This window comes from Ictalurus punctatus, chromosome 6, assembly GCF_001660625.3.
Source record: "Ictalurus punctatus breed USDA103 chromosome 6, Coco_2.0, whole genome shotgun sequence".
Taxonomy (NCBI): domain Eukaryota; kingdom Metazoa; phylum Chordata; class Actinopteri; order Siluriformes; family Ictaluridae; genus Ictalurus; species Ictalurus punctatus.
Window position 1 is genome coordinate 25,635,615 of NC_030421.2, and position 14,014 is coordinate 25,649,628.

The following is a 14,014-nucleotide window of genomic DNA, read 5'->3' on the forward strand; positions in this document are numbered from 1 at the left end:
GCATGCACTGTAATATGTATTAATAATCCTTCTCTCAACGTCATGCATGTGTGTTCAAGTGGTTTTGGCCTGAAAAAAAAAAAATGAAGATGTGAGAAAACTTCTTTTGTTTTTAGAATTTTTTTTGTATCATCGACTACAAGAAGTTTATTTTGCTTTAGTAACAGAATATGGAAAAATGAACAGTTAACATGCAAAATTAGCACTTAAGTCGTACCATCTGCTATATATATCCGTATGCGTTCATGTTCATATGACGGCTGCCATCACTTTTCGCTATTGACATGGGCAGCTCAGAAAGCCAGGGCTTATAGAATAATACAAGTTCCAGAGTTGTTATTACGACATTGTGTTTAAGTGTGCTCACATCATAATCACAATATTTCGTACTTGACAGCAGCATTATTGTCCTGTGTGTTTATTGGGGCCTATATTATGCACTCATCTCACACTTTGTTTTACATTTGATGTATTCCTGCGAAGAAATTACATTTGGTTCCAATGTGTACATGTTATACCTTTTCTCAAACACCTATTACATACTAAACATTGTAGTGGAACAAGAAACAATGTGTTCTTCCCTGGAAAAGTGCATGTATTAGTGCATTGTGCTATGTTTGTGATCAAGAACCTCACAACTATCCAGATACTAGAAATTCTCCAGATCTGTGTCAAACTGTCTGGAGCTGCAGTATTATAATCTTTAGACATTTCACCACTCAACCAAATGGTCTTCACAATTCATCTGATTGGTGGGAAATTGCTAAGATAGGGATTTGTAGTGTAGGTTCCCATTCCAATACAATTCACCGTAGGTCATAAAATAAAATCGCTATAATTATATAACCACAATAAAGATCTAAGTGTATAATCACAATAAAGATTTTAAATAATTGATTAGGAGTTGAAGTGAATTATGATATAACCATGTTCTGATGGTAAAGTTGGTGGTATAATCTGAAGTTTTGAATGGTTTGCTATGGAGTTCCTTTACTTTATTTGTTGGGTGGCTATGGCTCAGGTGGTAGCGCGGTATGACCATTAATCGTAGGCGGTTCGATTCTTGGCCCACATGACTTCACATGCTGAAGTGTCCTTGGGCAAGACACTGAACCCAAAGTTGAGCCGATGGCAAGCTAGCGCCTTGCATGGCAGCTCTGCTACCATTAGTGTGTGTGAATGGGTGAATGAGAACCAGTGTAAAGTGCTTTGTGGAACCACTAAGGTTAAAAAAGCACTATATAAGTGCAGATCATTTACCATTTACTCACTCAGCTTCCTCATATTCCCACCCAGCATGAGGCTACACACTTTCCTCAGATTAGCCTGATACATTATAAAATCTGCAGCACGCTTGCTGTGGGGGAAAAAGTTCTCATTACATTTTAAGATACTCCTGAGCCCTTTAAATTAGTGATCATTAAGGCATATTAATTATGGGGCTGGATAAATTATTTTATGATGCGTTCTGCTGATTTCGTGTGCGAACCCGCTGTGCTACTGAGGTACGAAATGCCATCCTTGGTGTTGCAGGGGAAATAAGAGCAGAATTGATGAAAATTAGCTCAAGGCAAAAATGATCTCATCACGCACTGTCATTCAGATAGAACAGATTTTCTTTCCACGAAGAAGGAAAACAGTCTGAAAGACCACTTTCTCAAGAAGACAGTATTACAAAGCATATTTACTTTCTCTTCACACACTCCCTTTCCCCCATTCTGTCCTCTCTCTCAAATAGTCTCTCTCTTTCTCTGCACTTTAACTCATCCCCCACTGTTTTTGACATTCACTGAGCTCCATGTCCATCACTAATCATTGGTATAATGTCTATTGAATTTGCTTATCAAAAGGAATAGTGGTGTCTGATTGATGACTGCTACAGAATATCCCACTGTATGCCAGAGTGCCACTGTGGTTAGCATGCTTTGCTAATCAGTAGGTTGTGTTTGAGAGCTTCAGGCACAGGTTGAGGTGGTGTTTCAGTGAGGAAGGACATTAATTGTTCTGGAAGATTGAAAAGCAAAGCCACCATGCCATAAATCTCTGCCACTCTGGAGATTTGTGCTAACGCAGACGCATTTTAATTACGCACTTTAAAGTTAAGTTTTATGGGTGAATTCAACTTTCCAGCTCAGAACCAGCCTCTACGAAGATTCCAGATGACACCAACGCCTTTGACCTGAAGACTTTGGATGATACCAACGCTCTACACGTGTTGCTCCTGGGATAGCAGTGGGCCTGAAACGTTCTGCTCTCCGGGCTGGCCTGGACTATCCTGGACCGTCCTGGTGCCCTGCTTCTTGAATTCTTGTCACTTGGAGGCCGGTCACTGTTGCTGATGATGGCCCCATATGGACAGCCTATGGACACTAGGATTCCATGGAGATGGCATTGAACCGCAGCTGATGCGGGCAGTTTTGGTGCAGTGTCTTTTTGCGCCCGGGTCTCCATCAGTGAACAATGCACGAGTTCAGCAGAATAGACTTCATGTTGAGATTGTGGTGAATCTCCGGATTACACAGCTGCACTTTTGTTTTATCATGTAGCACACCGTTATAAAAGGGATTTATTTATAATTACACTATCCAGGGTTACCCAGATGAGGATGGGTTCCCGTTTGAGTCTGGCTCCTCTCGAGGTTTCTTCCTCATATCATTTCAGGGAGATTGGAATTTAGATTGGATATTTATATATTTCTGTAAATCTGCTTTGTGACAATGTCAATTGTAAAAAATACTATACAAATAAAAACCGAATTGAATTGAATAGTATACATCTTTGTATTCTTGCTATGAAGAGAGAACATTCCACTTTGCACTGGGGGATCTGACATATATTAGTAAAAAGATTATGTAGTATTTTCCAGAATAACACAATATATTTCTGTACTGTTTCTGTTACCTTTACTTGTTTGACCACTGACTGCACTTATTATAAAGAGTTGAAGCTATTGTGATCTTTTGTAATGACGTTTTGGTTTGAGAACAGTGAATCTATCTTGTTGAACATGTGTAGTAATCGTGTTGTGTATGTGTGCAGGTGAGCCGTTTGCTGATGTTGGGTGGTGCGAACGTGAACTACCGTACAGAAGTGCTGAATAATGCGCCAGTGCTGTGCGTGCAGGCAAACCTGGGTCATCATGAGATGGTGGCCCTGCTGCTGGAGTTTGGAGCCAGTGTGGACGTGGCATCTGAGAACGGCACAAGTGCACTCAGTTACGCAGCTGCATCAGGACACCTGAGCCTGGTCAGCCAGCTGTGCAAGAGAGGAGCCAAGGCAAGCTTGATGAAATCAAATGAAATGATGCAGATCATTATTTGTAAATCAATAGATATGTTTACATGCAGCCAAATTGTTAATAATGCAACTGATCAATGAAAAAAAAATCATTATTTGCAAATCAATAGATATTTTTACATGCAGCCAAATTGTTAATAATGCAACTGATCAATAAAAGAAATGCATACAGACATAATCAGAAATTGTGTAAATTTTAAGCAGTGTAAATTGTGTGGGGCAGTCCAGATAAAATTCCTACCCATTCGACTATTCGAGGCAAACAATCTGTTTATCAGTCCCTCCAGGATTTTGCGATCACAGAAATGAACGCAAAATCAAGGAAACTCCGCAATATTCGGACACTTGGATTCAGCCAGAGTCCTCTTCGCTTCACGTGCTTCAAACATGAGTACAGTTCAAATGTCTCATTTGCTAACAAACATCATGGCGCGCGAGCATGCAAAACAGTTTAATGCGATCGCAATTTCTGCAAAGTACTTTTCTGCCAAACAAATTCGCAGATTTTGAAAAAGTCGCAGCAAAATCAAGCATTTTTGGCAACAACAATCACTAAAAAAAACCCTCTGCGAAATCCTGTTCGGACTGGTTTATAAGTCACCGTTTAAATGCAATGGTGACGAACACTGTCCAGCATGTCAAGTGCAAAAAAAAAAGCAGTTCTGTGAGGAAAAATGGTCAAGTTCCATATATAGAATGCTGCAGGACATAAATAATTTTTTCTCCATATAGTCTGTTCAATAAGGACATATGTAGGACAATATGTTGAGACTGACATTATTTAAGACTTGATGGAAACATGGCTAATATAAAAAACATCTAATATGCAGAGCAAACGTTATCTACTTGTTACTTTCAGAAAGGACTCTCATTTCTTATTGTTATGGTGACATTGAGTAAATGCTGCACATGTCTGTGTAAATGAAAATATTCAGCGGATAGCCGTGTTTTGAACACCTCTGCGATCAAATGAATTTATTCAGAATTTGCAAGTTAACACAGCCAAGGTTAAATTAGGACAGTCTAGAATTTGCCTATTAGCCATTAGTTTTTGTTTCCAGATTATTCATAATTGTTCAAACTTTGCTTCCCTCTATATGAATTTCTTAATGCTACCATTAAAGCATATATGAAAGTTGTTGTTGACTGGTGTATTATTGCGTATTATTATCAGGTGGATCATGTGGATAAGAATGGACACAGTGCTCTGGTACACGCAGCTCTGAGGGGCCATCTGGAGATCATCCAGTACCTGCTGGAGCAGAGGTGGAGCAGAGAGGAGCAACAGCATGAGCTCAGTTTAAAGAGCAAAGCCCTTCAGCAAGCACTTATAGCAGCATCCAGTATGGGACACACACAGGTCAGCTAACACACATACACAAACAGACATCAGCATGGGACACAGACATGCCCGGATGTAGTGACTGCTATAAAACATACACACACACACACACACACAGGTGTATCTGTGTAGTATGGACAGAATCTTAAAATCTCTATACTGAGCATTTACCTCTCCACTGCTTACCAACTCCACACTAATACACATTGTAGAGATACAGTTGCCATGGGAGATTAGCCATGGCAACAGGCCACTGAGACTGCAGTGTGATAGATGTGAGACCATGCTTTACATTTTACCCTCTTTATGAAGGAGGTATGGCTCAACACATGGGTGAAGAAAGAGTTGAGGCAATGAGGGAGATGAGCATGGGGTATTTGGGATTTGGGAGTGAGAACCAAATAGTACATTTGTGTTAGTAAGAGACGGAGTGACTGTGATGGGAAGTAGACTGAAGGAGAAAGTGTGTGTATGAGAAACAGATAGACTGAGTAATGGAAGTGACACTGTATTAATTTTGTGTTTTGGGAAGAGTGTTTGATCAGGTCACAGGCTGAAGGACGAGCATTTGAGTATTAATACGGTTGAGAGAACACCTCACTGAGGAACCTCACCTCCTATTTCTCTGCCGTTGCACTTCACATTTATTAATGCATCACCTCAGAGAGAATCTAACGCTCTGTGGCACCTTTATATTGCTCACCTCAAGTATTTTTTTCTGCAGTATAGCTCTCTGCCTTTCTCCTGCTGTCTGAAGCAACACTTCTGTTATATACATAATCAAATATGTTGCTTATTCACTTTGTTTCTACTGAAAATATTTAATCAGGCCAGGTTTGTTGTTTGTTGGTAGGTGGTGAGAGGGTTACTGGCCCTTGATGATGAGGCCGTCGTACAGATCGATGCTCATGACACACTATGGGGAGAAACAGGTATGTTTTGCTTTAATCTCTGTCCCTGTATGTAATTGCATCTCTCTCTTTTACTCACTCTTCCTCTAAATCTCCCTCTTATTCTAGGATCACCTTTATTTACCTTCACATTTAATATCTCCTGGATGAAAAGCACTATTTTTGCTCAAATCATTATGCCCATGAACACAACTGTCAGTCAACATTTGGTACAAAATGTTTTTTTTGTTTTTTGTTCTGTTTCTTGGCCCATGTTCATTGTGCATATCTAGCATGTACTGGTGTTTGACAACTTTAAACTGTGCTATAAGGGAGTGATTAAAAACACTCATCATTTTTTTAGAAGAAGCCTTTATTTGTCGCATAAATTACAGCAAATTCTTTTTCCACATATCCATCTTGTTAGGAAGCTGAGGCCAGAACGTGGGGTCAGCCATGATATGGTGCCCCTGGAGCAGAGAGGGTTAAGGGCCTTGCTCGAGGGCAGGGGCAGTGGCAGTTTGGCAGTTCTGGGGCTTGTACCCTCGACCTTCTAATCAGTGACTCAGAGCCTTAATCGTTGAGCCACCACTGCCATAACCTTCTTTTATTTATAATTTTATAACATTATTATCTTGTTTTTATTCTGTGTTCTACATTATAGAAATTAGACCAAACCAATATCTAGCTTTGAAACCAGAATCGCCAAATGTAAAAAGTCTTCTGTTTTTGATCGCACATTTTCCTATATGGAGTTATTTTGGCGGTGTAGAACAGTGACGGTAAGCCAGGAGAGATTGCAGGCTGGAGGTCACCAAAGGAGATTCATGTCCCTGTAGGCACTGAGGAAAGCTGAAGATAGGGTTCAGAAAAAGGACTGAATAGCAGGTAGCAAATAAAAGCCTTTTTTGTTGTTCCCTGGTGACTCACAGCTGCTTAGTTGAGCCTCTGTTCTGTGCCACTTTGCCTAAAGCCTCAGAGACAAAACACACCTGCTCACATTCACATACAGTACATTGCAGAGTGATTACATACTTGCAGTCATGGGGAAAAGACAATACGCCCTCCTTTAATTCTGCACTCACTGAGCACTTTATTAGGAACACTATACTAACACTGGATAGGGCCTCCCTTTGCTCTCGAAACAGCCTCAGTTCTTCATCATTCCACAAGATTTTGGAAACATTCCTTGAGATTCTGGTCCATGTTGACATGATTGCATCACGCAATCCCTGCAGATTTTTCAGGTGTACTTTCATGCTGGGAATCTCCCGTTCTACCTCATCCCAAAGCTGTTCTACTGAGTTCAGAGCCAGTGACTGGGAAGGCCACTGAAGAGCACTGAACTCATTGTCATGTTCAGGAACCCAGTTTGGGATGACTTTTTCTTTGTGACTCAGTGCATTATCATGCTGGATTTATGAATGTTTGGATATTCATTCAGTGGAAGCTGGGGCTCAGATAGGTCAGTTTATTACACTAACAGTTCTACACATTCCCTCCATGTATTGTTCATTGCTTCAGATTAGCCAAGACTCATGGAATTAAACTTCTTATCTAAACTACAAAGCTTTAGACACAGAATACTAGAATTTTTATAGAAATATGCATGCTTTTTTTAGTTGTCTTGCTGTTAGTCACAGTTGAGCTGTGGTAAGCCCAGGTCTCCGTGTTTAGTACACACACATACCCCAGCTGCTCTTGGACTTTGTACAGTTTGCCTTTGCTAAACTCTAGTGACTATTCTCTATGACAGCAGGACAGGAACAATGCTCTCTCTGTGTTCATCCCTCACTTACAGCACACTACCAAATCACATTAACATATAGGTCAGTTTATTATCAAATATTTAGTAGCTATACATGTGGAGAATTTTTTTTATTGCATAATTTGGCCGAAAGGTATATGCGTTCAGTGAATGAAACATTACTGAAGCTTGAAAAGCTGAAGAATGTACAACACTGTCTTAAAAGGAATATTATTGATTCTTTCAGCATGATCAATGGAAATATGTTGCTGCTGTCAATCCATTAAGACTTTCTATCTATTTTATGTCTTTGTACCCAGGCAGGCAAATCTAAATGTTTAGCATTTATTCCTCCCCTTGACTCACAATGCAAACAAAATCAGAAGTGCATTAATGTGAATAATAATGCTTCGCACAGTCTCTAAATGTTAAGTTACTTTTTTAGCAGATGAGCGTATGGAGGCATAGTCACTCTTCTGGGGTCCACTGACCCATTTCCCAAGAGATGCTCTGTCACTCAGGACTGTATCTATGCAATGCAGACCAGAGCATAATTGTTTAATTGTATGAGCACAATGACATTCTTTACATGTCAGTCCATCTGGGTGAAAATGTGTATGTAATGCTCCATCACTAAAGCATTGGAGAATTAATCACCTCACAGAAGCAGACACCAAGTACTGTTATTCTGTCCAATAGCATATACCTGCTACGTGCTGTGATGTTATTTTATTCATTGCATAAAGATCAAAGTTTGTTTTCGAGGGCCATATAGAATGTCACACTGGTAGCGAAAGTGTTTATTCAGTATATTTTTTTTAGAGATTGAATTGTAATGGTGTTGATCCCACTAAGACCAATACAGTCATACTTGTTCTCCAGTAATATCAAAATAGATTTGGCTTGTGGTGTGTTTTTTATTGGTCTGTAAATACAAAATGAGACAGCAACAGAATGGATTACATTGTCTCCTAAGTGCAAACTGTTTATGGTTTCTTATTTTTTTTGCTCGGAAAAGCTGAAAATGTGAGTATGTTGTAGATTGATGTCAGCAAATTAGTGCTGTATTTATTCATCACTGATGAGAACATGACTGTTTACAAAGAGGATTGCAAATGGCTTTATCTTGCGTCGTCACTGAAAGAAATGTCCTGCATCTTTAGGGCCCGAGCACCGATGATGTGAGGACCCTATTGTATCTGCTCCATTTATTATTTTTCCCCGTTCCTCTGTTTATTATTTATTATTTTTTATTATATAGTCCTTTGAATCGCATTTTAGAGGGCCTAAACATACTCGAAGACCCCCTGAAAATTTGCATTCGCGTCAGAAGTGAATGTAAAAAAAATGGAATGGTGTTCCCCTGGTACAGCAGGCCCAATGTGCACCAGGGTGCAAGGGCCCATTCATCGCTGCTTGCAGCTTTAATTTAGATTGTTTTTGTCTACTGTAACTTAAGCCTGAATTATTTTTATATAAATAAAAACCCTCCTTTCATAGGACATAAAAAGTAAAACATGGAGTTTATTGTTCTAAAGGGCTTTTCACACTACACTTAACCCCGGGTTATCATCTTTCTAAACCCCGCTTTTAATCCTGGATTTCACTCTGTTAATTTATAAGCGGGGATAGCAGTTTACCCAGGGTTAGGAACCCTGCTCCAAAGCAGGGTTAGCACTGCTTATGTGGTGCCAAATGTGTACAGTGTGATGCAGTGTTAAAATGTTCCGGCTAGACGCTTAGCAACAGACACCCAATCAGAAATTGAGCAGCGCGTGCATCATCCAGTCACAGAAACCATGTGTGTTGTGTAAACAGCAGTTGCGGCGTTTGAGGGGGAAGTAAAAAATTTCAAATGGTGATAGAAAACGCGTCAATTGGAGTGAAGATTGGACAGAAGATTAGATTTATTTTTGCAGTTATGGTCAGAAAAGTCATTGTAACAATTCCCTTTTTGTACACAGGGAAATGAAGAAACCGGAGGCTTGACGACTCAAAAGGGGCTGTTTATTTACTTAACCATCTTTACTTTACTGCGAACGTATATTCACACAGTACTGTGCTGCTCAGATCTCGATCACAATCTCTCTATCTATCTCTCTCTCTCGCTCTCTCTCACCACAGCACAAACAGACACACAAGTAAATTCGGTCTGGTAATGCACAATTCAGAATCATCACTCGTTACCTGCCGATTCTACCTGCTCCTCTCCGTCCACAGCTGATGCTCGACCACGCCCCCGCTGCCACAGTCATTTATCCAATCATTTATTGTTGACACTGCAAATAATAACATCCGATTATTAATACCCAGGATTAATTGTTAACCCCAGGTAAAGTATGAGCAACGTGAAACCCAGGATTCTGTTTACCCGGGGTTTAGAATGACCCAGGGTTAACTATTTCAACTGTGAAGAGCCCTTAAGTGTCATTAGGTAGGCTGTGATTTTGTAGTGTACAGGGTTTACCAGCATCATTAATTTCCTGTCCCATGCTGGGTTAAGTTAGAAAGAGATATACAGGTGATAGGGTAGACCAGGGTAGTCTTAACATGAAAGGGTCAGATGTTCGTGCAGTGGGGGACTATGATATGAGATGATACGATCAATCACCCGAGACTTATGGTTAAATGGTGCACTTCAGAGTAATGTACTTGAAAAGACCTAGACCTGCAGAGATGCGAGAGGGTGAGAGAGACCGAGACTAAATGACTGTCACTCTACCAGCTCTCCTAAGGTTTTTGATGGATTTTCTGGACTGACTCACACTGGCAGATAGATCTGTTATCGTTTGCCCACACATTGATTTCCATCTTTGTCACAGCGTCACTTAACCTTTCAACGGGTTCATAACATATTTTTGCTCTTCATTTTATTCCATTCTCAAGTTCTGATAGGTAGAACTATAGAATGTCAGAGCTGCTCTTTTGGGCATTGCAATTAGACCATTTTGAAACCCATCTTACAGAATGACCTACAGTCCTGGTCATAATTATTGGCACCCCTGAATTGTAACTACAGAATTTAGAATATCTTCAGAAATAAATGCAAAGGAACCAATTTTGTATAATCAGAATATTTTTTAAAACATGTCCAAAGTTATTGAACAATAACAAAGAAAAAGGCTTTCATATAGTGAAAAAAAAATGTATGCTGGACACAATTATTTCCTCAAACAAAATAAAAAACATAATTTTTGCTTAATTTTCAGATTTGACCAATGAATGATGGTTTTATTGCATAAAAAATGGACCGATTGTTCCCAGTTTCTTTTTCACAATGGCGAAGACAAGAGAGCTGTCTGAGAGCATCAGAAATGCTATTATTCAAAAACATGCTTCCAAAGACAAAGCAATCGCCAAAGATATTGAAATCCCTGTTTCAACTATTCGTAATGTTATCAAGGAGTTTCACAATCAAGAAACTGTTGAGACGCTTCTAGGACGTGGCACTAAGCCGAAATTTAGTGAGTGAAGTCTGCGAAGGTTGGTGCGGACTATGGGGGGAAAAAAACACCACGCAAGAGCTTCATCTAAAGAGCTTCAGGCTAACCTGGAGCAATCTGGAGTGGTGGTTTCAGCCCGTAACATCCGCTGCACATTGAACCAAGTAGGGCTCCATGGGTGAAGGCCAAGGAGGAAACCACTATTGAAAGAAAGGCAAGAGTAATGTTTGCAAAATCTTTCATAGATAAGCCCAGTCTTTCTGGGATAATGTTCTATGGACAGATGAAACCAAAGAAGAGCTCTTTGGGAAAGCAGTACATCAGTTTGTTTACAGGCATCGAAATGAAGGCCATAAGGAAAAGAACACCTACAGTAAAACATGGTGGAGGTTCTATCATTCTGTGGGGCTGCTTTGCTGCCTCTGGTACTGGAGGCATTGAATGTATCAAAGGAATTATGAAAACGGAAGATTAACAAGGCATTTTAGAGCAAAATTCTAGTGCCAGAAAACTAGGTTTGGGGCGAAGGTCTTGGGTGTTTCAGCCGGACAATGACCTGAATCACACATCTTACAGCAATAAAGAATGGCTGAAAAGGAAAAGATGGAGTGTTTTAAACTGGCCTGTAATGAGTCCTGACCAAAATCCCATTGAAAACCTTTGGAGAGGACTGAAATCTTCCATTGCAAAAAGGACTCCTGCAAACTTAAGAGCTTGAACGCATAACAGTGGAAGTGGCAGACAATACCATTGACAGGTGCAAGAAGCTTCAAGATGGCTACAAGAAATGTTTAGGAGCTGTCATTGTTGCCAAAGGTTCTGCAACCAAATATTAGTAAAGCGTGCCAATAATTGTGTCCAGCATACATTTTTTTTTTGTCTGTGTTTTTAATTTCACTATATGAAAGCCTTTTTTGTTGTTGTTGTTCAGTAGCTTTGGATATGTTGTTAAAATATTCTGATTATACAAAAGTGGTTCATTTGCATTTATTTCTGAAGATATTCTAAATTTTGTATTTACAATTCAGGGGTGCCAATAATTCTGTCCAGGACTTTAGTTCTAAGTAGATGTTTGAATGTAAAATCACTTGTATAATTGTGTACAATGTCATTGCCGTAGTCATTTGTCTGAATGCCAAATGGTTCTCCCATGTATTCCAATGTATCTTGTGTCAAGGATTGAACAGCATTATCCATATGTTATACTTTTTTCATAATTGAATCACAGGCTCTATTTTTGTGTTAGTCTACATAAAGATCAAAGGCTGACCCCAATAAAACAAGGGTTGTGAATATAATTAAACACACACACACACACACACAGGACAAAGAATGAATACTGACATGCCAACAGCCTCCTGGGAAAATAAAAGTGTCAATCCCAGGTTTGGCATGATGTCTGAACCCTGCTGTATCTGTTCCGTTCTCCTTAGTGGTTGTATCCTAGACAACCCAATCACATCCAACATTCTGTGTCGCAGGCACATGCAGTTTCATAGCAGGCTTGAGTGTTCCAGACAGCTCCACTCTCAGACATGGAGAGAAAACTCTCGCCTCAATTAACTCATTAGTCTCTCATAGCTATACCCCGATAGAGGGTTTTTAGACAGTCAAACACGGTCAATAAATGCATGCCAAAATTTGGTTAAAACTGAGTTATCCTTCCGGTTAATGCTTTAAATAAGGTTATTTTAGTAAATTCTGAGTCTTAAAAAAAAATTCTACCAGCAATGCTTATTGACTATTTGTTGTTGCTTTAGGGTGTCAGGTAGACACTTTTACTTGGGTTGTACTGGGAGTTTGCTTTCTTTAAGCCGTGTATATATTTATATATTTGGTTTTGCAGCTCTGACAGCAGCAGCAGGTCGAGGGAAGATGGATGTCTGTAGTTTCCTGTTGGAGCAGAGGGCACAGGTTCAGCAGGTGAACAGAAGAGGAATGTGTGCACTCTTTTGTGCAGTGAGACAGGGTCACTGGCAGGTGAGACATACTGTACACATGCACACATTCATATACAAAAAAGGCCTCTTGCACTTTTTAAGTCTTACACCCATTAATGGTAGAAATACTAATAATATTTATATAATTCTTCCATTAAATAACCAGGAAAGAATATAGACAAAATGGAAAAAGTGGGGGAAAGGACAAAGACAAGGCTTTACCATTTTACCATTGCATTACATTTCATATCATCTACTTGTATCCAATGCACTTTGTCATTTCAGAAGATTCAGATTATTTGTGTTTAAATCTTGTTATTGTCTACCTGAAGAAATGCTTTTAATGGAATGTGGTACTTAGATAACCGTGGCGAACCTGGAGAGTAATTTAGTTATATCACCAGTATAGCCTTAAAATATTCTGTGTTCCCTGTTTTCCCCCACACAGGTAAAAGTAAATACATAGCACTGTAAATGTTATCTCCTTAACACAGATTAGTGCCATGTGATGTATAGTTTGTTTCTTTAAAGGGGAGGTTGTGTAGCACGACTGAATAGCTGAATTAATTAACAGCTGAATGGCTATGTTGGAGTTGTAGTAATGGAGTGTGGTAATACTGTTTACATCAGTGTCTAGTGAAAATATGAATGAACTTTGCATACACACAATCTAATGGCAGAGAAAGTAAGCCTGTTAGCCGTAACTATGACGTGTATGTACGTATATGTAATCGTTCATTAGTGTATTTGTGTAGTAGCTGCTAAACACCCACCTGTCGATGATACTTTATTTATACATAAATTCTTTAACACTACAAGTTTTATAAGAATTTAGGTTCCCTGGGGCTTTAAGTGTAACCATCACAGCAAGTTTGGCATTACTTGGCAACAGTGCATATAAAGCAGACATACCAAAACACTTCGATCTCTGTGTGTTAGGTTGCAGATGTGTTGTTGCAACATGGTGCAGATGTGAATGGGAGTGATAAGCAAGGTCGCACATTACTGATGGTGGCAGCATGCGAGGGTCATCTCAGCACTGTGGACTTCCTCATCTCCAAAGGTAAATGACCTAACCTCCCACCATTCGTTTTAAACTTCAGGAGTTAAAGAGGAGCGATTGCGCTCTCTCTATCTCTCTCTCTCTCTCTTTATATATATATATATATATATATATATATATATATATATATATATATGAGAGAGAGAGAACGGGTTAGGTTTAGGTGACGGCTCAATTAGATACATTTGTTCGATTTGTCGTGTGTATATTTTTCTTTGTTGTTTTTTTTGTTGTTGCTTATCTATGTAAGGACTTTTTAATCACATTAAATAAGTAAGAACTGCAGAACAAT

General features: G+C 39.4%; 1 protein-coding gene and 1 long non-coding RNA gene across 11 annotated transcripts in view; one reads left to right on the top strand and one right to left on the bottom strand.

Annotated features, from left to right (window-relative positions):
- The window catches only part of tanc1b (tetratricopeptide repeat, ankyrin repeat and coiled-coil containing 1b), a 161,375-nt gene that overhangs the window by 139,773 nt on the left and 7,588 nt on the right, over positions 1–14,014 (top strand). For all 10 annotated transcript variants that reach the window (XM_017469834.3, XM_017469836.3, XM_047155964.2 and 7 more), the window contains 5 exons: positions 3,040–3,276; positions 4,472–4,657; positions 5,493–5,571; positions 12,566–12,699; positions 13,599–13,722. In XM_017469834.3, coding sequence (XP_017325323.1) covers positions 3,040–3,276; positions 4,472–4,657; positions 5,493–5,571; positions 12,566–12,699; positions 13,599–13,722 — 760 coding nt within the window. The remainder of the gene's footprint in view (positions 1–3,039; positions 3,277–4,471; positions 4,658–5,492; positions 5,572–12,565; positions 12,700–13,598; positions 13,723–14,014) is intronic.
- Positions 5,588–14,014, bottom strand: part of LOC108266468 (uncharacterized) — a 33,182-nt gene continuing 24,755 nt past the window's right edge. Inside the window, exon 4 of the long non-coding RNA XR_006982648.2 lies at positions 5,588–9,555. This is a non-coding gene — a long non-coding RNA (uncharacterized LOC108266468). The remainder of the gene's footprint in view (positions 9,556–14,014) is intronic.